This window comes from Pungitius pungitius, chromosome 13, assembly GCF_949316345.1.
Source record: "Pungitius pungitius chromosome 13, fPunPun2.1, whole genome shotgun sequence".
NCBI classification, from domain to species: Eukaryota; Metazoa; Chordata; class Actinopteri; order Perciformes; family Gasterosteidae; genus Pungitius; species Pungitius pungitius.
In genome coordinates this window covers 15,285,278-15,311,743 of record NC_084912.1, presented here as the reverse complement: position 1 = coordinate 15,311,743, position 26,466 = coordinate 15,285,278, and the positions used below count along the sequence as shown (strand labels likewise).

Genomic DNA, 26,466 nt, shown 5'->3' with positions numbered 1-26,466 from the left:
ATCCATTTTAGAATAAGGCTGCACTGTAGGTACTATGACTTTTCCCGTTTGATCATCTTCCAGATGTTGCATGTAGTTTCACGCTATCCAGAACTCTTTCAGGATTTAAACTCATACGATGTATAAACGTTATGTTATTAATCCCAAAATAAATTATGCCACTATTTCATTGAGAAATGCAAGAAGACCACTGACATCAGGGATGACATCCACGTGCAAAAATTGATATTTTTAGAGGTACTGGGGAAAACTAGAGACTCACTTTGCAGCATATTTTCTAAATTGAATGTTTTTCAAAATTGAATGTTTTTCAGTAAGGTATCGAATTAACTGGTTCTGCCCCACAACACTTGACATTAAATCTTGCTCATGTCCACATCTTCAGAACATGATCGAATAATTCAGTTCAAATTATTAGTCTTCCAGGTCAAAAGGACAATAAATAACCCCTGTACATAAACATGTTTATTTTTCTCTTTTTACAGCAAGTTATTATGCAGGTTCAAAATGTCCAATCAGACATCGGTTCACAACATGAGGTGCCAAAATCAACTTCAGTGGGGATAAGCTAGAAATTGGAAGGAAAAAAAGGCATCGCCATTTCTCATACAAGTAGAGTACATACTGTATTTACACAAAATGGAGAAAAGCGTTTGAAACACTCCGCAGCACTGTGTGGTTATGAAAACATCTAGTTTCTAAGTGTACATAAACTTCACTTTGTACAGTATGTTTGCGGAATCGCCTCATTCCTTCTGACATTCACAAATTATGTTTCAGGTTAGGCAACATAAAGAACATGAGGAAAATGGCTTACCAGAAGATGTAGAGCCTTTTAAAGCTTTTAAATAATATATCAAATCAAAATAAGTGTCCATAATCAGGCCTATTAGTCATCAAAATGTACATTTACATTTTGAGGCTGGGGAAAAAAACTAAACTGAAACCTGACAGCGCTGACTCAAGTGAGGAGCAGATGGTTTGGTGAAAACTTCATGCAATTTCAGGCAAGATGTAACAGCGCCACCAGCCCCGTCCCAAGCACCAAAAGGAAGGGAAACAAATGCTTTGTTTAGAACTAAAAATGATTCATTAAAAAAAAGAAAAAGAAAAAAAACCCACCCTGTAGTAAATCTGTACAACGAAAATACATTTGGGATCTACATCTAAAGGTACATTAAGGTTATATACACTCCCACCCATCCATATATTATCTTTACAAGTAGACTTCATTCAAACCCAAACATTAAGAAAATCCCAACTAAACGGGGAAATTGGATTGCGTCCAACATCCATTTAAAAATCGGTCCTTACTGTACCTCAACCATGGATCGGTCCCTGTGTTCTCGTCTGTACAGTAAACTACAGCAAGACTTAAACCTCCCTCAACAACTGGATGGATTGCTACTGTAATAGAATCAAGAATCGGCAAAACGGGGGAATGATTCTTGGGTGACAATTTTTCATATCATCTTTTGCAGTGGAAGTAAATCAGAAAACTATCGGCTCTACTGTGGATTAACGATATTTCGAGTAAGTCACAAGAATACAAAATAGAGATCAGGTCAGTAAACGGGCCATAACCCAACCCCCCCCCCCCCCCCCCCCCCAATATTGTAACCCAGTAAAACAAAGGCTTCCAGTACACTTAGGCCTCTTCACTGAAGAGAGCTACACTATTCCATCAATAAACACGCGTGTTCTCTGATCTCAGGTGGGACTGGGTTGGAAAAGAGAAGCCATGTCAGCCTTAAACATTGCCCTAATGTTTGTTTGAAAGCAACTGATAAAAACAGAACCCTGTGTTTGATATTCTTCAGTAAGTTTGCTCTTGTTTAGATGCTGCATTGAAATTCATTCAGAAAATGGAAAAACCTACATCGTACAAAGTGAGATTCTCACAATCTCTTCGCCAGAAAGAAAAGTAATAAAGAATGACTTGTGCCTGCCGTCCTTCAGGCCAATCCATAGAGATCACCGTGTTGTGACTTTGCCTTCTAGTCAATTTTCACATTCGTGTAGATCTTCCTCACAAAGGCACTTGTTCCCACGTATCCCACGGCACCTGGAAAACAAACGTCTTTGTGAGTTTCTTGGCAAGTTATTACTCCACTCGCTTTTTGATTGTGAATCCATCCCCAGATGAACTGGTCCCGGTTTAAGGGATCCAATATTTGTTTTAGCGAGAAAAGGCACACCTTGCATCCAATTGTCATGAAGTCTGCGCTCTCAACATGGGAAACAAAGAACTAGCACCACCTTCTGTGTAATATTCCTACGTCAAGCTCCATGACTGTCCCCTTTGATGAGCTGTCTGACCCACAGGCTGCTTTGCTCTAAAGGCCTTCGTAGCATCCAACAAGGGATGCTGCTCCACAGACACATTGTAACACACTGTTGCATTTACCAATTTGGCGATTACACATTAAGGCCACTGTAGGTTCTTTTATACCACATATGTCAAACTTACGGCCCATGGACAAAACCCGGAGGGATAATATCCGATCACGATATTATAAATAGCTGCTATCCCTAATCAGTCCACCGGGGGTCGCACTGTGTGAATGAGCGCATGCCACGTAAAAAAAAAAACGCACCCCCGTTTTTGGACTCTATGGTTTATAAAAAGGTGAATTCTGTGAACATCACTTGTCGTGGAGTCACGAGTCTCCGTAGTTGGGGAAAGTCTTACAGCAGTCAAACTACTAGAAGTGGTACTCACCACACATGATTCCTAGAGAAGTGCTGAACACAGCCATGTAGCCAAAGTAGAAGGACGTTTGGAACAGGCCGTACATCCTGAAATACAGCAGGGACAAAACCACATGTAAGCAAAGCCATAGATTACATTTGTGTCATTAGTTCCAAGTACATGGCCTATTATGAGACTTGTGTGGGTGAATAAAAGTGTAAAACTTACTTAGTTTTGAAGAAGTAGTAGTAAAAGGAGTACATGTAAACATAAACGGCCGTGGATGCTGCAGAGAGGAAACTTGTCCATTGCCTAGGAAAGAGAAGGAGAGTTAGTCAACAGTTAGAGACCTAACAAGTGGCTCTTTTTGATTCATTATAAATTCCCTAAATTCAGGGACTAAGGCAGGTCAACGTTTTACACTAAACTATATGTATACTTAAGTATTAGCAGGTGACAATGTGACTCAAAAAAAATGACACACCGACGCTTTAATGTGCCACATTCTCAGGGTATAAGCAAGATTATACTTTACTGACCTGACATCCACCCAAGGATATGATAGAGGCCCTGTGTAACATTTATATTAAATTGACTATTGTATAGGACTAGTTAAGTTCATATAATATTCCCAAGAACCTTCCTTGAGTGTCCTTAAAGGCTGTACTGAATAGCCGAGTCAAAGCATGGAGTCTTCATTCATAACCAGACTTTGGACATCGTTTCAACCTTCCCTCTTCCCCTCTCGACACACACGATGCAGCCCTCGTCTTTATGCTGTGTGGCGAGATTAGTCTCCTCAATTCAAATCAAAAATTAAATCTATAAACTTCCAACACAGTCTACAGAATAACAAAAATATTACATAAAAAACCCAAACCAAATCACAGGGTTGCTGATCACATGACTTGTGTGTTCAGGAAAATATGGTCAGTAATTTGCAAAGGACGACTAACAGACATTGTTACAAATGCGTCCTCACCATCTGTAGTCCTCAGCGTTGAGCAGGAAGTACGTACACACGATGGTCACACACACGGTCACGATGCACAGGATAACCAGGACCAGCATCATGAAGCCGTACACGTAGTAGATTTTGTACGCCCAAAAGGACGTGAAGATGAAGTACCTACAGAAGAAGCGAGGGGTTAGCAGCCCCACAGATCGTCTCACAACATACAAGCTCCTCGGCATCACAGCTGGACTTACATCTCAATGAAGATGGAGCCGAAGGGAAGGATTCCTCCGAGGCAGACGATGACGGCCGGCTCCATGAACCTGACACACAAGGTTCCACGTGTGAGTCTGTGCACCCTATTCCCCCCCCAGGGCCTGTGTAGCCAACTTAGTGTTGTGAGAGCCTTAAGACATATCTTCCATTTCTGTATTTCTGTGGGCAGCTTCCCACAGCGCTTGGCAGAGGGTTGCAAATATTAATACACCCAGACTACTGCTTTGATGTGTTTCAATCCCTGGAGAGTTTGTACAGACAGCAATGCCTTTTTCTACTTGAACACAGGCCCTACAACACTTCGCATTCATTTTGGGCTTTAAGAACTGCTTTTTTCCCCCCAGCATAAGGACTTCTACTTTTTCCCGAAAAACATGGAGCACGCCCAGAGACTGAACTGATCCTGCCTGTGTGAGGCCACACTTACCACTTCTTCTCAGGGATGGGACGCGGCACGGCGTTCACCCGGCACGGGAAGTTCGGCTGTCCAGACAGATTCCTCCCCAGAATGGTTCCCACGAGGTTTAGGGGCAGAATGACAAAGAAGCAGATACAGCAGACAGCAACCTGCACACAAACAAACATTATGAATATGCTATTCCAACTTCCAGAGTGATTTCAGATCCCACATCATTCATTTAAATTGTCCCAGGAATGTTTAGCACAGCTCAAAGAGATTAATCTCACTGTCTGAAGAGGCGCTGGGTCTCTAACCTGACATCCCAGGTGCTTTGTTACACAGAACTATCTGAGAGGGAGTCATTGGAAATCTTTAGCAGGTGCTGGGATGAACCATCCGTCAATTTAAACTTTTGCTGAAGCCAGTCGGGAGTTGAAGCAGTTTTGTGTGTCAAAAAGCATTCAGTCGTGTTTTTGGCTCTTCATACAATGACAAAATACATTTCTGATATAAACGATGCTATAGCAGCATCTTCGCTAACCTCTTCTGGAGCCACTATTGTTGTTTAGAACGAACAGTCTCCTCCCTTTTACATATCACACAGAAATAGAAGCAGCTGCTCACAGGCCACTCATTGGTCCCGGCTACGGCACATTTCTGGACACCTGATATGGGGGATTTTTGAGCCGTATGTGGTGCTTTGATTTCCGAGTGATATCTTGACATCCCGGGCATCCAGCTGTCGTTCATGGTTACCGGATCTCCAGATTCACAGAGATGCCCAAACACTGGCTCTCATTCATTCAGAGGAATAGTGACTATATTCAGGCTTGTGTTGTTAAACGATGACTTTCAGGCCGGATAAATATGCAACTGCCCTTGATGTTTTACGGTCTATTAAAGTAAGTTGGACCCAACAACTGTCTATTAAAGTAAGTTGGACCCAACAACTGTCCATTAAAGTAAGTTGTGGCAGATTGAACTTGGGTTTATTGTCATTCAGTTTCTTGACTCTTATAATGGATCTTTTTGGCTACGTTTTCTTTCCTGACCACAGAAACTATTTTTTCAGATGCAGTTTAAACCTGTGTAGCTGAGCACTTTGTACACTGTTCTCATCACCTCAGGCCTGTGTCAGCTCCACTGATAACCTTTGTTTCAGATCACTTTCCCCATCCGAAGCTTAGGCTGTTGACTCAGAGGATGTTCTTGACAACTTTGTTGTTTTTAGGGAGGTGCAACTGTGTCAAACCCACCATGGTGCCAAAAGGGATGGCTCTGGAGGCGTGGTAGTACATAGCAATGAAGTTGATGAAAAAGGCCGTGCCGCACACCATGGCTGGGATCAAGAAGGCCCCGATAAACATCTGCTTAATCCATCTTCTCCCTGAATTTTTCAGACAAACAAACAGCATCATGGGAGTTATAATTTTAGTACAAGTAAATAAGGCCAATAGCCCATATATAACGACGAGAATGTGATCCGTGGACTGTTCATCTTAGTCACCTCCTTGTTTTGCATACAAGCTCCCCCCAAAGTAGCCGTTGACTGGGGAGGTGGCAGCGTACACGAAAATGGCTGTGCTCAGCATGGATCCCCTCCTGCAGAGAAAAATCATACGAGTGTAGCCCGGTTCACCCTCTGTGTTTCAAACTGTTGAGTGCTATTCAGTGTGTTTCCTACAATTACATCTATATATTTGAAGATTCAATTTGATAGAGGCCCAAACATTACCCAAAGAAGACACATGAATAGAATTGCCAACAAACATAATCAACTTTAGGTGTGATAAAAGCATCACCATTTTTTCTCTCCCCATCAGTACCCAATACTTCCGTGTCCCCCCCATTTGCACACAAATAATGATCTAATGTTACTTCCTGTGATTCTTTCCCTTAGGGAACATAGGTTTCAGATTCTACATTTTTTAAATCCAAATTTGATTCCGATACAGAATCTATAACAAATATGTTTTGCGGGACTCATTAGACTCTACGAATCTACCCATTTTACAATTTGGATTCAAAAGGGAAGGTAGCAACTGACCAACAAATCCACACGAACAACAACTAGTGAAAACCAGTCCGTTAAATGCCAACCACTCACTCTGTATACAAATCCTCGACCATAGCGACGACGATGACGATGAACGAGACAGAGAAGATCTGGCAGCCGGAGCCAATGAGCGAAGAAAAGATCAGCGGATGGCTTGACGGCCGAAACACATCCCCGTGCACCTGCTTCCACCCGTATTCATCTCCCAGGTCTCTGTCCTGAAGGTACAGCGAAGAAATGAGAAGACATTTAAAAAGGTAAAAAATAAACTGTAAAAAAATGTTTAAGAAAACAATGTTTTTAATCCATCAAAATTTTAGATTCAACAAATAACGATGTGCTCGAGCAAAAACTGCTGGGTAAATTTAAAAGAAGAAGAAAAAAGTACCATGTCATCTATTTCTTCCTCTTTGCTGTATCTTGCGTAATCCTTTCTTAGTGTTCTCATCAGAATCATGGACACCAGACCCACCAAGAAAATGACCATCATGAAGGAGTTAAAGATGGAGAACCAATGAATCTAAAATAGAAATGAATCCAGATATTGTCATGAAGTTATTACATCAAAACATCACATTTCAAAATCCTCAATAAACCAAATGAACAATTGATATGTTAAAAAACATTGAGTAAAAACTTGCTAAACGCAGAGTCAGACTCTACAAGTTAATCAGGAAGCGCGCACACACACGCACACACTAGATTTAAAAACTTCCCTTCAGAGAAAGCACACATGACGCCAAAGGCGAGTTAAGTCAAATAGTCAGCCAAAAGTCGTGTGAATTACATCTTTTTAGCAAGGTACGAGGCTCCACAAGCCACTGGCTTTTTTTTTTGGGCTTTCACGATGAACCACAAACCTGTAAACACAAAATGCATTCAACTCACCCTGTGCTGAAAGAAGGACGGATCAAGGTACTTGTCGAATCGGTCCTCAAACTTCACATCTGACTTCTTCCACTTCACCTGTGGGAGGAAAGGTTTGCATGGTTACACAATCAGAACCATGACAAGGCATGAGCATATACAGAGATTCCTTTACCATTGAACAAGGGGGGGCAAGGCTGTAAAGCTAGTGTAAACATTGGTGTACACACACACAATGCGTGGATCACTCAGTACTCACAGAGTAAGACATTGCAATTCTTGTGTTGGGCACAAGTCGGACTTTGCCTTCACTGGTCAAATTAACGTCCACAATTCGGTTGCCATTGAAGCCAATCTCCAGTTTCTTGTATGTCCACAGGTAATGATCTTCTCCGTTTTCATCCGCATCACCAACAATACCTTTTAAAAAAAATATATTGACAAACCATTTATTTGAGAACTGCCCTTTGAAAGAAGTGGTCAAACAGGAAGGTGTAAATAAGGAGTCTTTTGTTGTGGAAAAAATAATCAGGGTGCATCAGTGTTAAATAAAAAACGTGTGTGTTAGCTGCAAAACTGCTCATTAGCTTTGTAAAGACTCCATCTGTAGTATTTAGTCTGGCAGACCATGCTGCCAACGTAGACAATGTCAGACTCAAATCAGTTTGGTACAAAACAGTCTAAATATACACAGACTGGCTCCCTGTTATTCTAAGTCTGCATGCAGCACATTTATACTCTGGATCTCCACTGCATGCAAACACGGCAAATTATTTAAAAATTCATTAAAAAAAAAAAAACAATTTCCGTGTGGCAACAGATGTTACGCCAATGAGAAAGTTTCCCCATAAATCTCTAAATATACTGGTGCCTCTTTAGTGAGAGCGACACAGTTTGTGATTAAAGCGTTGCTAGCGGCTATGGTTACGTACTGTTATGAAATATTATACACATGACATTATTCAGGATGATAAATTCCTCTTGGCAGGAATCATTTTTATTCTAGCTTACCAAACGTGGGCAGGTGAGCTGAATCTAACTTTTGACACTTAACCAAGTGCTGCTGCAAAAGTTTGTGTTCAGAAAGTGATTTGCTAGAGAGCTGCTGCTCCAGGTTTTCTGCAAATAACCCTGACCAAACGCCATTGATTCAAATATGGAAAACGCACAGGTTCCGTAACCATGCTTGCAAACCGGACATGAGGTTAAAGTCTAAATTTATTCATTGTGATTGAGTCTTGACTTTGAGAATGGCCCCACCCGCTAGCGACAGAATTGTATTTGAGCAGCTTTTGGAGTGACACAACTTTAGCACGCAAGTTATCACACACACTTACCACTTGTTGACTCAGCATTAAGTTAATGAAAGAGGCTAATGTTCAAGTTTCTTTGGAAAGAACAATGGAAGACCCTTACAGTCAAAGTTGACGTCCAAAGTTATCCGTTTCTCAGCACCCTACATCTAATGTTTATAGCTCTCGACAATATAACCGCCAGACAAGATGACACTAACCGAAGACAGCAGCTAATCAACAAGAGTACAACAGTGTTCAACAGATTCTGAGAGGGAAAAAAATGCTGAAGTCCTAAATAGTGAGTGGGCTATTTCATACATGACATTAGATCTAGTTACATGCCGAGCAAATGGCCAGGGACGAATGGACAATCCCAACCGGAATAAGACCTGGTGTTCCAGTCAAATAATAAAACACACTGGATATCCAAAGTACAGTGTCAGTGCAAACATGACTGAGGGTCTGTTGAGCAGATAAGAAACTCATAAGAGACAGAAAGGTAGACAAAGATGGGCTGAATCCAAAAACACAGCAGGAGTACCTCAGAACACAGGCACGTACTGAAGGCAATTCAGTATTCTGAAATCTCTCAAATTGCTTTAAATAAATAAAGTATCACTTACCCCAGATGGGAAGGTCATCTATGTACATTTGGTACCAGTAGTGATTCTTTATGGCATAGACAAAGGCATCCCGTTTGGGTTTGTCCAGGTCAATTTCACAGTATGTTGTCTGCATGACCTCATCTGCAGGGATCAGAGATTACACATTAGTTAGAAAGTCACCTGTGGAATACGAATAGACGGATGCAGAGATGAGTGAAAAGGTATAATCCAAATGCTCCCATTAGCCCAGGAGGCTACAAGTTAATGTCGTAACTGAAGATCACCTTTGAACTTGATGTCGAGGCCGCTGAATTCCAGCTCCACTCCCTGCAGAGCTTCTCCAAGTGTTTCATGGTAATGACTGATGGTCTTCTTGGAGCCCGCGCAGAAGGGCAAAGAGAAGTACTTGTATGTCTCTTGTCGATTGTGGTAAGGCCCGACTGTGTTCATCCACAAAACTACCTCCTCCTTATCCATGTACTGCAAGAGGGAGGGGGGAGAAAAGAGGTCTGAAATACAGGAGAGCCAATCCCCTTCTTCTAATCCTACCTTTCACATTCTAGCAATGTCACTTTTAGCAAGAGTTTCTTGCAATACATGTTTACCGTTAGATTACTAACAAAACAGCCAACGTGAGGGATACGTTTGATCCAGACACTGAGGTTACAAGATGTGACGTGTCCAATGTAACGTTATCAAACGTACACTGACACTTATCAGTCACTGCATTCAAATGCATGCAAACACAAACGTTTCCGGTATCAAACCTGTGCTCGCTGGAGCGTGGCACTACAAAAGAAGTTAGATGCAATGCAACACCCTCTTCTAGTAACAGCTAACAAGCCACAGCCAGCTGCATTATTATGCGAAACAAGACAACACGAAACACCGATTTAACTTCTGTGTAGTAAGTCGGCACAATGTGTCGCAGGCTGCTGTAACGTGAACTACCATCGCAGTCATCAGGGAAATCCGGTTGGACTGGATTGACTAGAAATGCATTGAAAAGGTCGTTTTTTCATTTGTTCAATATCAAAAATGCTAACGAATCAACTTAAGTGACCTACCCACCTGACTAACGATAGCTAGCTAGCTAGCCTGCCTAACTTAAGCGCAGTTTTCCGCTGGTGCTCAAGGAAGACTAGCAAGTGGGGAAGACGTGCTAACAAGCTAACAGGCAGACGTTAGCCATAAGCACTTAGGCCGATAAGTGCTGACAAGTTAGCGAGCGGATGAATGCCTGTATCGGTTTGATAACTCATAAAGTGTCGATAAATAACCCAACAGGCCAGGCCGTACTCTCGTTCGTGTCAGTAATGTCGTTTTCTTGTGTGCATGTAGCCCTGGCAGCTACAGTTAGCATGCTACACACACAAACGTCCATTACTTTCAAGGCTCCCCCTTTTCAATCGGCCTCTCTCCAAACGCCGTCTTACCGTGTGTTCGTGTTCATCTGCGTCGACGGGTAATAAAGAGCCTACTATAGCGAGGAAAGCCGCAGCTGCTACCTTCCACCTGGAAGACCCCATTCTTTTTCGGAGTAGGAATACAGCGAGATTGGGGATGTTAGCTTTGTAGGGCTATCCCACCTTCTTCCTGGTTGTATGACAGAGGCAGTTTTAGGGATGCTCTCGTACGCATATGGCGTAAGCGCTTCACCGCTGCACATCGCACGCAGATTTGATTGGCTGACTTGAGTCACATGACCCACATGGTCCAGTCACGGGGTAAAGCGATGGTTTAAACGGTGGATAAAAAAAACTTAGTCGGCGTATCGTCCGCAACCTTCAGCCACGTCATCCGACTGCCAAGACTGGAGCTTCAGCTCTCCGTTGACAGATCTGGTGCATGCAATATAATCGCCCGCTCAACAAACAGGTTTATTCACCCTAAAAGCCTCGTAACGGCCCTAAAGTTGTCGTAACACTATCTCACTTTTCATGCATTGACGTATACACGAACGCATTCACATCTGTTTGGATTGCCTTCCCCTGGGCCCCTGAGGATAGTGTAGAAATGATTATTGATTAGCTATTGAAAAACCTACATTATACATTGTCTGGTTATAGATGGAGTTTTAAAAATGTCACTTTACATCTGAATAAATGTAATACATAACATAACTTCAAATTATAACGAAATTTTAATTGACCAAAGAACAAAAATCGAAATAAGTCATATACTTCGGCTATAGAATAACTTGTGGGGTGGGGATTAATGAAGGAAATTTTAAGCTGTGATTCATCTATTTGAATTAGTCCTAGTCAATTTTGTGGTGAACTTATTAAAGGTAAAAAGGAGTCATGTTAACACTGTAAGATGGATGCCCAAGTTTTTTTCTGATGAGACCAGACCAATGTATCGCTAGACTGATATTGGCAGTCACCAAATTTATTTCAAATTAAAAAGCATGACATTTTAATTGAGATACCTACAAGAAACAGAATGCAGTACTGTATACTGTGTGGTTAAAACCTCTTTTTTTGAACCCTCAGACATTCCACAGCTGCTGGCGAAGGATCTTAAGCTTTGGATTAACAAAATCATTGTTCTGTATGGATGAGCATTATCACCAAACAACAACACACATTAGAGGGAACCTACAGCAACAATGGCTCATCTGAATCACATTTCCAAAGAGAATTACAGTTTATTGTTCTGATAATTCAGAATAAATCACCCACAATCATTTTAGCCTTAGCAACTTTTGCATTGATTTTGGGGAAAACATGGAGTTTTCCCCCAATTTTCTTAGACGGAAGACGGATTGAAAGCAATGCTACATTGCAGCCATAGGACATGCACTGTAACCGTTTGGCTATCCCGTAAAGGCAAACGATGAAGTCTCGCATGGTTTCTTTTCATCCAACACTATAAGGACAGCACAAAGTTACTGCAGAGGAAACATAATGGGATATGCATGTTGTTAAAAAGAACATAGATAATTGTTTGCAAAGCCAGAACATAATCAGTTTAAGTGTTAGAATTTAAATGTTTTCTCACTTTATGATGTCAGACAGATGGGGGTCACGATATAAGCCGTTGTGCAGATACCCCAGAGAGCCGTCAAATGAAGCCAGCTTGACTCGCTCGGCATTCTGGGCACTCACTGCTACCTCATACATCTGGAAGAGAACAGCAAAGAAATTATGTTTTACCCAAAATATCATGAGAACACCCTTATTCAGTTCCATTTATACCACCCCTGTTTACATTGTACCCGTTGAAAAGTAGCGTTACCTGCCGAACACTCTGAATGGGAGCTAAGTGATCGTCCTCTGCATGAAGGAACAGGATAGGACTTTTCATTTTCTTCAAACTACAGTATCAGAAAAACACAAGTCATTGCACTTTACTGGTAATAAATGTTAACAGGCTTATATGCCCATACGGGTTGCATTATATTCAAGTGACTAAATATATTTGTATTGTATAGAAGTCTACATATAAAAAGGAAGCAGCACTCTTATTATGAAAGAAACAGGACTGCTTTTTGTTTTTGCGGCTCATGAATTATGTAGTGAAAAAATGAAAGTAAGAATTAACTTCAATGTTGTATTTTCCGGCGATAACAACTTAGAGGTTGGTCAATGTTTAATGCATCATTGGATATTAAACTGTTTTGAAGATGTTTCACTTACTTCTCTTCAGTAGGAAAGACCACCTTGTTTTCTGCCCATGGCTCTTGGAAAAAGTACCCGATGCCCGGGTACTTCCAGTAGTACTTTTAACAGAAGGAAGATTAAACATGATTTTATGTAATGCAGTAGCAGCGACTTGAATTGAATAAACCAAATATCAAAAGGGACCATTTAGTTTACCCAGCTAAATGGATGGACTGGAATCGGATTTCGAGCAGTATTGAATGCACCCTCAAGAATCACTCCATCAAACCTCTCACCTGAAAACAAGACAATAGTCATCACACAAAAGAAGTAGGAATGCTTTTATGTTATTTCTATTGACCAGAATTCACTAGTGGCTTAACCTACCTCGCTCAATCAGTTTTACTGCAGTGTTTGTGCCCACTCTGCACAGAAAAAAAACATCCTCAGTTTCTCCATTTTGTGTATAAGTCAAATAAACAGTTTCCTCCTCAACTATTCCTAACTGTAACAGTTCATTGTAGTCAAGGGATCATTTCAATTATCTCTGTCCACCACAGGCCTACAAATGTCAGCCAAATCATTCTTCATGTGTTTAGCACTGCGCTGATTTCATGCCTCAGTGTGGAGCTCTTGCTCTGGCAAAAATGTTTGAGGCTATGACATCAAGGCTTAAAGTTTCATTTTCACACAGAGCATGCAATGCACATCCAAAAGAGTGACATAAATCCTTTTTACTTGTATATGAGCGTACTACTTGAGGGAAAATTCTGTATATCAAGAGTCTTTCGTTTACTGACCCAGTGCCAAGAGAGTGTCCCCAGATGATGACCAGGCTGTTTCCACTACGTGCTTTGACCCAGTTGTATAAGTAGAGGGCATCGGTCGTCAGACCGGCTTCAGTCGGCTCCCCGGTGGAATCTCCAAACCCTGCCAGAGTTTTCTCACATCAGGGTCTGCTCACTAGTAGATCATAGATATCCTCTTTGTGGCCACCAGGTGGCAGCCACTCAAGAGGAAAAATCTGGAGCCGCTGACCTTAAAATGAACCGCTGTCTTTTGATTGCCTTACAACAAACCACTCATTAAGCACATGTGTATTACTCTACAGGGACATTGTGCCTCCACATTATATTGAATGTGTGTGGGAAGGTTATTTATCACAATCAATAAGAAGGCAAAGAAGCGTCAAAAAACATATGTTCAGAAGAAGGGTCATAAATCTTCATTTTCACAAACCTCTGTAGTCAGGCACCAGCACGTGGTAACCCAGTGCACTCAATACCTGTTGGCACATAAAGCTTATTGGTGATCAGAGTAGCTGTTGAGACTTGCATATCTTTGATAGACCTTCTAGAGATGCATATGTCTGTGGGAGTGATCACTCACTTTTGCCACTCCCACACGGTGAGTTTCTGCCCTGTTGGAAAGACTTAAGGTAAGTGTCTGAAAATAACAAACCCAGATATGTCGAGCTGTGTAGAACTTAAATTCCTCTTTCGGTAAACAAACTATAGTGCAAATGCATTATTTATTGTACCTTGAACCTGTGTTGCCATGAAGATAAATGAAGACAGGACTTCCATCCTTTAAAGTGTTTTGGTACCAGTCCAAGTCCTTCCCCTGAGCCTCTTTCCACCGTCGGTCAGGAACAGTGTGCCTAGAACAGTTCAGAACAATGCACCTGCTTACAGACACAAACGATGACTGCATCATTAAAATAAATAAGTCTAATTACTTTTATTTTAACTTTAGGGTTATACTCACCACACCCCAAGAGAGATTCCTTCCTCTGATGTTAAGTATGTGTTGATGGTGTGATTAAGGGAGAGATCTGCAGGTCGGCTGAGGTCCACAAAGAGAGGCACCCTGACTACCGACAGGTGGGCCCTTTTTAGTGAGCAACTCGGGAGATTTACTCAACTTCTCAGAGGAATTACTTACTTACTTCTGTAAGAGTAAACAAAGTGCTGGATTAATCCAGGGAGTTGTTTCTGCAAGCAAGGCACCACAAAGAAGACGGCAATGATGGCCAGTACTCCTCTCTTCAGCCACCATCCGGACCTAAGAACAGAGGGAGAAACGAAATCAATGTGACTACTGACCGTGTGATTATTATGTCGCAAGTAGAAGCTGATGACCCTCCATGTTGTGCCTCCAAACTAACTCAAATACTGTGCCATTAACAAATTAAAAGGGAACATCAGTATTGAAATCCGTAATTGAAGCCAGATCACCTCCCACTCCCCGATCAACACATGTCCAGTTTGAATTTGTCACAATACCAAATCCACACTAAGACGTTGTTGTAGACGCTTCCCTTCCCCTCCTCTTCTACACCCACTTCACCTCCGTCTGGAGCTGCAAACCCGCTCCATCTCTCAGACGGTTTTTGATGAGAGGTTGCGAGGTCCAGCACCTCACGACCCCTCATCTAAAATTCTTCTGCAGCAGAAACGCAGCAGATGCCGAATCGCTTTACTGAATGAAAGCAGAATTCAGTAGAGAGTCACATTCACTGACTGTAGCTCCCTCTCCGTGTGTCGGCCTACGTCTGTGAGGGCCGTCGTTCCAAACAACAGATGTACGCGGGAACAAGCCACTTGGCATGTGCAGAGCTGGTCCCGCACATGTCCTCCCAGTCGGGGGTCGCAGCATTATTATGGAGGAGAAGAAGTGAACAGTCTAATCAGGAGGGCAGTGTGTCGCTGGAGTTGGTCTTAACTCCCTAGAGGCAACGGCGGAGAAGAGAATGCTATTCAGACTATTGCCAATTAATGGACAATACATTTCACCACCCCCTTGCATTAACACTCCAATCAGCCAGAAGAGCCCTTTTAGTTGGAGACAGATTTCTCCACACTGCTGGAGGGAAACATATAGGAGGACATTCATTTCCCCAGCCATTAAACTGTCACCTCATCTGTCCCCAGTTAACGATTGTACTTTACTTTTCACTTCCAAATCTTTCTATAAGATGTCTGAAGCTTTAGGCCATGTCGAGGAGCTGCCATGTCATAAAATGTAACCTTTGTTTTAGTGTACCTTCTACTCGGTTTGGTGGTGTTTAGCTAATTATTTATGGATCTGTTATCTTCTAACTTGACTACTAGAACTGAATATGAAGATAAAAATAAATATGTTTTAATGAAGTAGCGTTATATCGGCATGTACAATTCAGTCCTTGACCCCAAGCCAGTCGCTTCAAAAAACGGTCAAGCAGCCTGCGTGATGTTAGCAATATATATTTTTTTATTCCTCTCGTACTATGTTGTCATGTTGTCTTGTTGTCCATTGTACAAACTGTTTTGCGCCAATCGCCAAGTCTAATTCCTTATTTTTTGGTAATAAATGTTTCCTGATTCCTGTGATACGTGTATATACTAACTAGGTAAGTGGCGTGTAAAACCTGACTAAAAATAAGAGCAGTTCCAGTGAATGTGATAGAACAAGTCACATTCATTCAATAATCAAGGATCAATTACAATCAGGGATAATCAGAAGATTTCAAAATTAAAGCCAGATTTCAGATTAGATTTTAAAGGAAACGGGCCATAGCTACAAAATCATTTCACTTGGTACTAGTACTATGAATCTGAAGTGAAATGTTATATAACTACTCACCATTCACTTTTATATCTAATCTGAAATTGAACAGATTGAAGTTCCCTCATAAATGTCATTTTAACAGGCTTTAATTTTGAAATGCTCTATCAGACTGTCGTGATTATTCCCGGGCATACTTGCCAACCTTGAGACCTCAGAATTAGGTCCCCCCCCCCCAAAAAAAAGAGGGTTAATTGGGGTTGTAGCTTGTTGTCGACATCACTACGATAGCAGAGAGATGTCGTTTGTGTTTAACAACGTCGAACCAGGAAGTCTGTGAATATCTTGCCAACTTCACCAAACTCGTTACGGGAGGAGTCGTTGAAACCCGGAAAGAAAAAACACGAATAGCAGCGCAAACCACGGTGAGCTATGAGGACTAAGAAGGAGAGGAGGGAGTAACTCACGGCTTGGGCCCCTTCAGGTCTCTGGCAGACCCCTGGACTCTGCTCTTAGCCGAGGAAGAACCCTCCTGTTTGACGACCCTCTTCCTCGCCATACCTGCACTGTTATTCAGCTGTAACAGCTAATCGATGGCACGGGGACGCAGTGATTTGGTAAATTGGTCTTTGGACAGTTTGACCAGAGTTCATTGAAGAGGCGGGACCCTCCGTGTTTAAGGTAGCTCCGCTTTATGGAGTTACTTTAGTGAGAAGCCCACCACGTTACATGTGACGCCACCTTAAACGCAGCACAGCGCAAACTCAGTCCCCAAGAAGACTCAATTCAAATAAAACATGTTTTATTACACAAATAACATGACAAATTAAATAGTCTATTTTTGCTTTAAGTTATATACATTTTATCTAATGAAAAAATCACTTTATTTGTAAAACAATATACACGCTTATCTAAATGTAATTGCAGTATGAGTATGGGGCCTCATGCATATAACTGTAAACAAGTGACAGGCAGTACAAAACCTTGCTGTCCTCTCATGTACAGGGAAAACTTCACTTCCAAACGTTGATGTAATGTGTTCTTTGTGTACAGGCACAGCATCTCTGGTGTGCAAGGTATTATTAGTTTTTTGGCATAACATGTCATGTCCAAGTCAGAAACACATTCAGAGCATATTTGGAGAGTGTCTGGTAGGTTTTTCCATTTCAGGGAGCAATATGTTATAGATTTGTGGCAGGGGTAACACAGGTCTTGTGTTAGGAATGCTAACCAATATATGAGAAGAAATGTCTGGCAGGTTAACAAGATGAGCTGCGATTATTGCGTCAAACCTGACACGTTCTGGTTCAAATATTACATTCACAGTGGAACTTTGTCATGCAATTATTATTTGACATCCACTTTATTGCACACATTTAAAGAAAGTAACCACAGGAGATGAAATCCAAATCATTTACCATCCGATGAAATAAAACCGGAGTGCCCTGGTATAAAAGTGGGGCACTTCAGAGGACAAAAGGCCCCTATGGCTACAAAGACAAATAAAAGAGTAGCATCAAACCCTCCGCAGGGTTTGGCGAGCGACGTGCAAGGCCCAAAATGACTGACAAGAGCAAAGGACATCATCAGAATAAATAAAGAAGATGAATAAACGGGATGATTCAGATGACTACTTCAAGAACTGGGTGGCTCCGGCAGTATCGGAGAACCAGCAGACAGGACACTGGCTGTACTGGAGTCCTCTGGTAGCTGATGGGTCAGGTACACTCCAAAAGTCACCTAAAGGTGAAAGAAATGAAAGACATTATAGACATTTTTTAGTCCAAATGCGTTTTACCCAACTGTAACTGCCGCAACACACACACACACATTTAGATGAATGGGCAGTAATTGATTTTTACTGACCTTCCCTTTGCGGTAGGCCGAGAGAGACATTAGCGGCTCTTTTGTTTTGGTCCCAGTCTCCTGGTCTACTCCAACCATCTGGCATCTCCCGCACTGACCTGCGACCTTCGGTTTAATCACAAAGGGAGCTCATTTATTTTTGAGGGATCCGCTCTTAAAGCATTTGAAACTTTTCATCACGTATCTCAAAGTGTCAGCTCACCACAAATCGAGTGTTGCCAATGATCAAGTGGGGCCAATTATCCTCCTCAAATGGTTCTCCTCCAGCGATGACTAAATTGGCTCGGAAGCGACTAATGACGTTCTGTGTGTCGAGGAGCTGGTCGCCCTCGGTGTCGTCCCGCCTGGCAAAGGGAAACGTGCAAATTGCATGTTATTTGAAAAAAATCAGCCAGTGTCATGTAAATGTACGGGCGTCCACGGATCCTAATCTTTTTCACTGGAGCGCTGTGCACGTTGAATTACATGTGATGTGCTCGAACCTGCTGCTCATTAGCTGGTGAATGAGCTCGGCGCTGGCACGGTTGATCATCAGATACTGAGCTTCATTCACCAGGGAAAGGGACGTGGAGGTGGCAGCTAGAAGGGAAAGACTTTCTGTTACCCCAGTGACATTATGAAAACCTTATGATCTCTGCTTAGCTCGGTCGGCGTTTTCCACACACCCCCCGAAAACTGAGGTTGTGCTGTATCACGAAGGGGGGAAGGAGGTGTGAGTAAATTTGTCAACACTAATAAAAAACGTGCTCTCCTAATTCAATTTTGTGGATTTGGATCAAATGTTCCATCTGTGTGAGTGAAATATTATACAGCCACATCAATCACAACTTTAAAGCCAAGGAGTTGTCCTTGAAATGCTCTGGCCATGTAAATTTCAATATCTGCAATTCAATGACAAGCGGGAAAACTCCATCTGGTGACAAAGATTGTGTGATACGATCAAAACCTCCAAAACCGCTAGAACATGGACCTTGTGATAAGATTGTTTTTTCAAATGGCTGTACATATTGTGAAGAAATACCTGAACCACAAAGATAATTAAATCACGATATTGCAAAAATGAATTAAATAATACAATAAAGGAGGGTGACTGACTGATGCAGAATTACCTAAATACTAAAATGTACATGAGGGTTGGTACTACTACTACTACTACTCAGACTATCCAAATAGTGGCCTCTGTCCCTTCAGGGACTTTCCTCAAGGTTTTCAGATGAATCTTGATAAAGCCTTTGGGGTCTCAGAGTCTACCGATATTCAACAGAAAACCCGCATTACAAATGCAAAAAGAGGTACGGGCATTTAGCAGTCATGTAATGTCAAAGGAAATGACCCAGTTGCATTATGGGAAAAGTAGGATGCAGTATTTTCTGGGCTCGTCTTAAACCAGAGACTAAAAGGCGGGATGTATCAGATGAAACTCCCGAGAGGCAGACTTCTAAAAAGACAGCGCCTGTGCAACAAAGTAAAATATATTCTTATTTCTATTCCTTAAGTCATACTCCAAAAACACTTGAAGCCCACACTTCCCATAATGCACTGGATAAGATCTCTGCGTTAGATCCTCCTGGCTGTTAAATACGCTTGTCTTTTAAAAAGCCTGATTGTAATGCAGGCTTTCTGTCAAGAAGCCCCGGCTGAGACATCGCTGGGGTAATTCTCCCAGACTGAACGGAGGTCGCTCACAGGCTGAATACTGCTAACCACAACACAGAAACTCAACTAGATGCATAGAACCGAGGGCCAACAGCTAACCGCGCATATCCAAATGTCTTAGCAGTTCCTGATTGCCTGCCGGTATGAGGTAATGTCTCCACAGCGTGGTCCGATGAATTTAAGTGTCCTCTTCGTGGACAGTACCTGTCAATTTGTTCTTCTGAATGGAATTAGGTGAATGAAAGTATTATGTAATAAAAGGATGCTTGTCAAACAGAGCAACTTGTAGAAGAAGGATGATTTATTTTAAATTCCAAGTGACCAGCTGAAGGGAATGTAAGGTCACAGCCACAAGCGGTTGGTTTTAGCAGGATATGCGACCCTGATTTTTGCAGTTAAATTCAGCGTAAAGAAACAAGAGCCAGGCAGAACAGGTCAGAATGCTTAAATAGCTACCTCCACTCAGCCTCATTTTCCCGCCACGGGTAAAATCGGGACTTTGTCTTATCAGGCGGCATGGCTGTCCAAGGAAGTCTGAGAACCACAATGCCGCCTCATCCCCGCAGTCGACAGCCTCCACCCTGGGGAGAAGGAGGCCGATTATGTTCTGGAGGCCCTGCGGGGAATCTACAGAGTTTGATGCTGCTTGTCATTTGGGGCAAGATCAACAGTGATCCAAAAATCCAATGCACTGATACGAGGCGAAAAGCGCTGCGACAAATGATATGTGTCACATTGTTTCCTGCAGCTGCTGCATTCAGATTCCTCAACGTTGCCAGCTCACCTGTCACCACAAACTTTGCTCTGACACACTCGGTAGCTCTCGTGCATTTGAGTGTTGTTTTTCAGGGGAACCGAAATGGTATCCATGCCTGCAAGTGAAAAAATATAAAAATATACACAAATCCTCTAACAAAGAAAAGTTACAGCAGAACCTCGGTCGGACTGACATGTCTTTCGTTGTAGCAGTTTGATTTTGTATTTATTTTGTTATCCTACTGAGCGCGCTGGCAGACCGCCTGACCGCCTGACCTGATGCCTGCAGGAGCAATTTGTTGGAGGGCAGGTGGACCTGTGGGCGAACGAGGCACAAACGTGGCGCTCTCTTCTGGCCTAGGCTCACGCCGTTTCCATTCACTACCATCCAGCTTCTGTCGTAGAGTAAACCCTGTGGTCCCACCGGCCAGTCGTGGACCTGCATAACCAACAGCACAGAAATCCAAGCATGAGAGAGGGGAAATCAACGGGACAGACAGGGAGAGAATAAAGTGAAAGATACGATACACTATAAGGGATGTCCTCCAACCTCAAAGGCTCCGCATGATTTGATGGGGTATATGTAGATGTTGGTCAGGGTATAAGCCTCCTGTTGGGTCTTTGACTCGGTTTGGACAAATCCCCTCGGTGAAGCATTTGTAGGCTCCGCCCTCTCATCGGCTTCAGGTGTACCATCATTAGTTATGTTGATTGGAGGATCTTCAGGTGAGCGCTCGGACGCTGCTGAGGCAGAGATGAGCTTCTGTAGCCTCGCTTGGTCCACTGTGACTGGCTTCTCCACGAAGCACTCAGCCACAAAGTTCAGGAACTTCTGACAGTCTTCAAACGTCGACATGTAGCCGAAGGACACGCGCACAGAACCAGTGGGCTGGCCGTCCACCAGGTCGATGCTGTCTCCGCAGACATGGCCCGCCTTGGGAGAGAAACACGGCATTTATTCAAGATGAAAATGCCCTTAATTGACATTGAATTTTTCCTAGAACCGTTTCTCTCACCTGCAGATTTTTCCGCATCTGCTTGTTGGTGATCCCGAGGAAGAACTGGCAGGCTCCGGTGTTGCAGAAGCAACCGGTGCGCACGTGGATATCATAGAGACTGGCCATTGTGTCCACCTGAGGAACAGAGGAACTGTTTTAATATGCACCGACACTACCTATGCATAAAGCATGAGGTATTTCAAATGTTGGGAAACTGAAACGTATTGAATCCACCTGAGAATAGCCAATTATCTGCCCGTGAGAATCTCTGAGGTTGAAGTTAAGGATTGCTCCCTGTGTGTTTGGACTCTCAAACTGGCCTTCTGTGTATATCTGAGCCACCGGTCGCCCGTTGCCATGGCAAAGGCTAGACAGCAGCATGTAAGTGTAGCGTGCCAAGCCATAGGTGTGCTGCTGGATATTGTGCATTCCCCCTGAAGGCAAAAAGAGATGAAGACGGAATGCTGCTCGTTAACAAATTATTGCATATGCATAAATATTGTGTGATTAAAAAAAGTCCTTTTTTTCGATTGAAATGCACTGTTACAATACCTGTGATCCTGTAAAGAGCATCAAAACCGTGATTCACAGCAATGATGTCCAAGAACGAAACACTCCCATCTTCAAATCTTTATCAGGGAGAAAGGAAGCATTGCATCTTAGAATACGGATGCAGCAGCTACAGAACAACTGTGAGCCTTCAGCAAACATCTTGGATTTGACAGTCTTTTTACCTGTCAGAAATGTTGGCCGCCTGCACATAATAATCTTCTCCCGACAGGTAAGCTGCTGCTGTGCCTCCTCCGAAATAGGTCTTCTTTAGTACGCCTGCGGCGTCGTTGCGGACGAGGAGCGCCCCCAGACCTGTGGGGAAGCCGAACATCTTGTAGAAGGAGATGGGAATGAAGTCAGCGGGGTACTGTTGCAGGTCCAGAGGCGAGCAGCTGACGTGGGAGGCTGCGTCGAGCAGCACAAACCAGCGGCCCCCGTGGTCACACGCCGGGTAGAGGCGTCTCGCCTGGATGCCCCTCACGAGGCCAAGAGGATACTTCCTCCCGGAGAAGTTGCTCTGCGCCGGGTAGCTGAAGAGGTGCGGCGTCTGGCAAGCAGCGTCTTCACTTTTCGCCCTCGCCCTGCTCTCCACCTCCTGCGGGGAGACGGGAAGGGCGACCCCCCCCCGGCCACAGGCCAGCCCTCTTATGCCCACTACAGAGGTATGGCTGTCGGTGAGGTAGCAGAAGTGACTTCCTGCTTCGCTCTCAGTCTGTGGCCTCCAGGGGAAGCTCTCAGCCACTAATTTGAGTGCAGCTGTACAACCAGAAGTGAAGATCACAGAGTACTCCTCGGGGGTGGCGTTGAAATGGTGCAATACCCTGTAAGAAAATGTTCCGTTTTTTATCTCTCATCTCATCCAGGAAAGTACCACTCATAGGAGTTACGAGGGCCCATTATGAAAGCCTGTGAGGGCTTGAACAGCCCGTACCTGTATCTGACCCTGTCCACTGTGTCTTGTGTCAATCTGCTGCTGGGGTGGTGGCTGTGAGGGTTTCCTACGGAGATATGACAACACTTACATGCTCTGACTCGGACTCTTGTGGCTGAATCACGTGACACATGAACCCTGTCTTGTGTGACTTCCCCTCACCGTAGACGTTTGTTGAGAGGTTCTGGAAGTAGTCCCTGACCAGAGACTCTGGGTACAGAGTAGTCGCTGCATGATCCAGATACGTGATCCCTGTTTACAAGAGAGCGGCCGTGTGATTGTATGTGCGTGCACGCGCGCGCGTGTATAAGCGGTCGGACAAGCAACCTGTCCGCCTCGTCACTGCACATGTGATGACAGAAGGAGACGTTTACCTTTAGTCCGTGTGAACTCCTGCTCCAGCACGTCGCGGAGGTCCCCCCCGTAGCCGTAGTGACTCCACAGCGACCTGTAAGCGTCAAAGGTGCAAAGTGTTTGGAAATCCATGGACCGCTGCCCGCAGGGAGTCTGCGCTCACAGACGCTTCCGCGCATTAGTAATCATCGACATGTCAGGGGTCCAAGTCCATCCGCGGCCGAGCTTTAGCGTGCCCTTCGCTTCGCCGGTGGTCACGTGACTTGCACAGTCACGCAGCTCCTGGGGTGGAAGTGGACACTGCTGGTGGGAAACCAGGAAGAGGATGCATGCTTTGCAGAGCATGTGATAAGCGAGTGCTTCTCTTCTTCGCCCGCTTCTAGAAGGGTCTTTAGCATTTTGCGCTCACGTTGGCTAATGCTCAGCTAACCTGAGCTGTTACGGTCTAGTTCTATCAATGCGGAAGAAGACACGAGGAACAACACGAGCTCAAGTGCCAAACGTTGCGTAAGATCAGCCAACGGATTACTAGTGTAACGTTGTATTGAACTCAGTACGTTTACATTTGGGCATTTATTATTTTTCATTTTTCCAACTCTTAACATGTGTGCATGATAATTGGGAATATAACCTATATTTCTTAGAAGTACTTCGCAATATATATTCTCTATATCTCTATATATCAATATACATTCAACATTTGAAATATGGAATAAGAAAATGCAACACTTCGGGCTTGTTATGCAAAATGTTTCCACATAAGGGATCGACTTTGTTTATTCCAATGTTATAAGGAAATATTACATACACAGCAGGTTAAAGGGTGCTGCTGGATTTAAATCAAAAGTTTGTGCTGAATGAAAAAATGTCTATCTTGTTGTGTTATTTAGATATTATATTAATCCTTTAGCCATTTTTTCTATTTGGGTAAACCTAATGCAGGTATGACCCATTGCTTTCATTTTTGGGCTATTCCTTCTTTGATCTGTATGCTGCTGTCATTAACTGTAACTGATTACACCAACAAGTCTCAGTAATCGCTTAACAGCAATCCCTTAATCTCATTGACACACAAGGTACATGAGGGGAGGGAAATTCGTCACGGGTGATTGGCATGAAATGCCAGATCATCTCATGGTCTCAGAAAGCATAGAAATAAGAGTCTTAGACCATACGCCATGCCCTTGAAAGCTTTGGTAGATTTGTTGTGGTCTGTTTGTATGGAGGACAAAAAATGACTTATAAATAAATAAATGTATGCATGAATACAGGAATAAATAAATAAATGCGTAAATAAATAAATGAATGTGAAGATAAATAAATGTATGAATGAATAAATAAATGCTAAAATAAATAAATAAATGTAACCATAAATAAATACGAGTTGATAATAAAACAGGTCATAACAAATACATACCATATATTTATTTCTACATTTCTGTTCGTCTACATTTCCACATTTATTTATGCGAGTGTCTGTATGCTAATGAGGTGGGAGGTCCTAACCTCTGTCTGAAGCAGGATTGGTCAGAGGAGTGTGTTCGCACCTGGTCTACTCTGTCTTAAAGTTCGCTCCTCTATGGTGGCCGAGAAGGTTCAGACAAATACAAAAGCCACAACACAACGCGAACGCCACAACACAAAATACAAAAGCCACAACACAACCGCAAATGCCACAACACAAACGCACAACACGAAAACGAAAACAGAAGTAGCTAAGTAACTGCCCACCTTCAGGTTAACCAGGATGGCTGGACCTGCTGTGACTACGTACCGAGGAAAACCAGTCTAGCTGAGGGAAACCAGTCCCACTGAGCACGAGGAAAACCAGTCCCTGCTGCAACTGTGGAGTCTCCACGACCATATGGCACAGCAGGACCCAATACAGGTGTAAATTAATTAATTCAGTCATTTTATTTTTACTATGACCTTACTTTCCTACATGGGACAATGTCAACATGAACCTAAACCAGGGGCCTCAAACTCAAATGACCCGGGGGCAGCTGGAGGCAGTATCTGGGTGAGGCTGGGCCGCATCAGCTATTCCACAAAAAAACTTGGCTAAAAAAATTCTTAAATGTCATTACGAAGTTATTTAACTTCAATGGGTTCTTCTGAACATGAATAGAATATTGAAGAACATGAACGGTTGTGTAGATTGGGGGGGATCTGAGCCGGGACGAGCTGTGGATCTGCGCTTTGACGCGCTCCGGTGCACAGTGGAGAGCCAAAGAGGGAGAGGGCAGGACTATATGAGGCAGTGTCATTGTGTGACCACAGGGTTCAAATGCTGCTGGCCACTGTCGGGGCTTTCGCTGCCTTCAGTGACATCCTCACATTTTTCTATACATTTTTGTACTTACTTTGTGCCGGTGTGTTACTCAGTGACGTGTTATAAACTGCTGTGGTTTTAGAATAATCCGTCTGCGTAAAGCAGATCTCTATATCACACCTTGTGATTTAGAAATGAAGCACTGGATACATCATGACCTGCGTGAATGTCACACACATGCGTGCTGCATTCACTGGACAGGCACACAGTAGAACCAGAACATCATAACATTGTCTCACACAGCAGCTAACGGCGGGGTTGCTTCATTATAAAAGTCACGGGCCTCACTAACATTACATTTTCATATTAAGGTGGGGGCCACAAAATATCGTCCCGAGGGCCGCAATTGGCCGCGAGTTTGGTCATCGTGAGCCTGGTGTTCTGGTCCCTGAAGTTCAGCTGCAACGCTGAAGGCCCCTTGTCTAATGTGTTGGATGTCTTTGTACAAACTGTATGCTTAATATCAGACGTGCTCCGGCAAGCCTGTGTTAAATAAATGGTTTTTATTAAAAATAGATCTGTAACCAGTTTAGTTTCCTTGGCTGTGTGCCCATTCATCCTTCCTTCAATTATGTGAAGGTTGCCAGTACCATTTGCTGAGAAGCAGCCCCACACCATGATGTTCCCACCTCCAAACTCCACTGTTGGTATGGTGTTTTTAGGGTGATATACAGTGCCATTTCTCCTCCAAACATGGTGTGTATTATGGCATCCAAACAGTTCA

At 43.2% G+C, this 26,466-nt stretch overlaps 3 protein-coding genes across 6 annotated transcripts; all 3 read right to left on the bottom strand.

The window, feature by feature from the left end:
• Positions 1–447: 447 nt before the first annotated feature.
• Positions 448–10,800, bottom strand: tm9sf3 (transmembrane 9 superfamily member 3). Its single transcript, XM_037466088.2, has 15 exons — positions 10,583–10,800; positions 9,431–9,626; positions 9,165–9,287; positions 7,506–7,666; positions 7,268–7,345; positions 6,768–6,899; positions 6,431–6,597; positions 5,831–5,925; positions 5,580–5,710; positions 4,351–4,490; positions 3,902–3,970; positions 3,675–3,821; positions 2,921–3,004; positions 2,723–2,799; positions 448–2,065 (listed from the first exon to the last, which is right to left on the bottom strand). The coding sequence occupies exons 1-15, from the start codon at positions 10,673–10,675 to the stop codon at positions 1,998–2,000; spliced, it is 1,761 nt and encodes a 586-aa protein (XP_037321985.1). The 5' UTR covers positions 10,676–10,800; the 3' UTR covers positions 448–1,997.
• A 711-nt stretch (positions 10,801–11,511) lies between these two features.
• si:ch211-117n7.7 (Monoacylglycerol lipase ABHD12-like) lies at positions 11,512–16,921 on the bottom strand. 4 transcript variants are annotated; one of them, XM_062566582.1, is made up of 13 exons: positions 16,765–16,921; positions 14,696–14,815; positions 14,519–14,620; positions 14,292–14,435; positions 14,141–14,171; positions 13,991–14,036; positions 13,552–13,681; positions 13,139–13,176; positions 12,968–13,047; positions 12,788–12,870; positions 12,387–12,465; positions 12,150–12,271; positions 11,512–12,039 (listed from the first exon to the last, which is right to left on the bottom strand). In XM_062566582.1, exons 1-13 carry the CDS (start codon positions 16,854–16,856, stop codon positions 12,018–12,020), a joined length of 1,089 nt encoding a protein of 362 aa, XP_062422566.1. In that variant the 5' UTR covers positions 16,857–16,921; the 3' UTR covers positions 11,512–12,017. The 4 variants fall into 4 exon arrangements, with proteins under 4 accessions (XP_062422566.1, XP_037321989.2, XP_062422565.1 ...); XM_037466092.2 differs by having other exon boundaries at positions 14,292–14,411; XM_062566581.1 differs by having other exon boundaries at positions 14,519–14,624; positions 14,700–14,815.
• A 720-nt stretch (positions 16,922–17,641) lies between these two features.
• Positions 17,642–24,026, bottom strand: mocos (molybdenum cofactor sulfurase). Its single transcript, XM_037466087.2, has 16 exons — positions 23,578–24,026; positions 23,431–23,546; positions 23,219–23,308; positions 23,057–23,123; positions 22,308–22,946; positions 22,126–22,202; positions 21,808–22,007; positions 21,592–21,708; positions 21,126–21,509; positions 20,852–21,014; positions 20,604–20,691; positions 20,276–20,400; positions 18,646–18,742; positions 18,366–18,507; positions 18,164–18,268; positions 17,642–18,037 (listed from the first exon to the last, which is right to left on the bottom strand). Exons 2-16 carry the CDS (start codon positions 23,540–23,542, stop codon positions 17,933–17,935), a joined length of 2,511 nt encoding a protein of 836 aa, XP_037321984.2. The 5' UTR covers positions 23,543–23,546; positions 23,578–24,026; the 3' UTR covers positions 17,642–17,932.
• Positions 24,027–26,466: the final 2,440 nt, after the last annotated feature.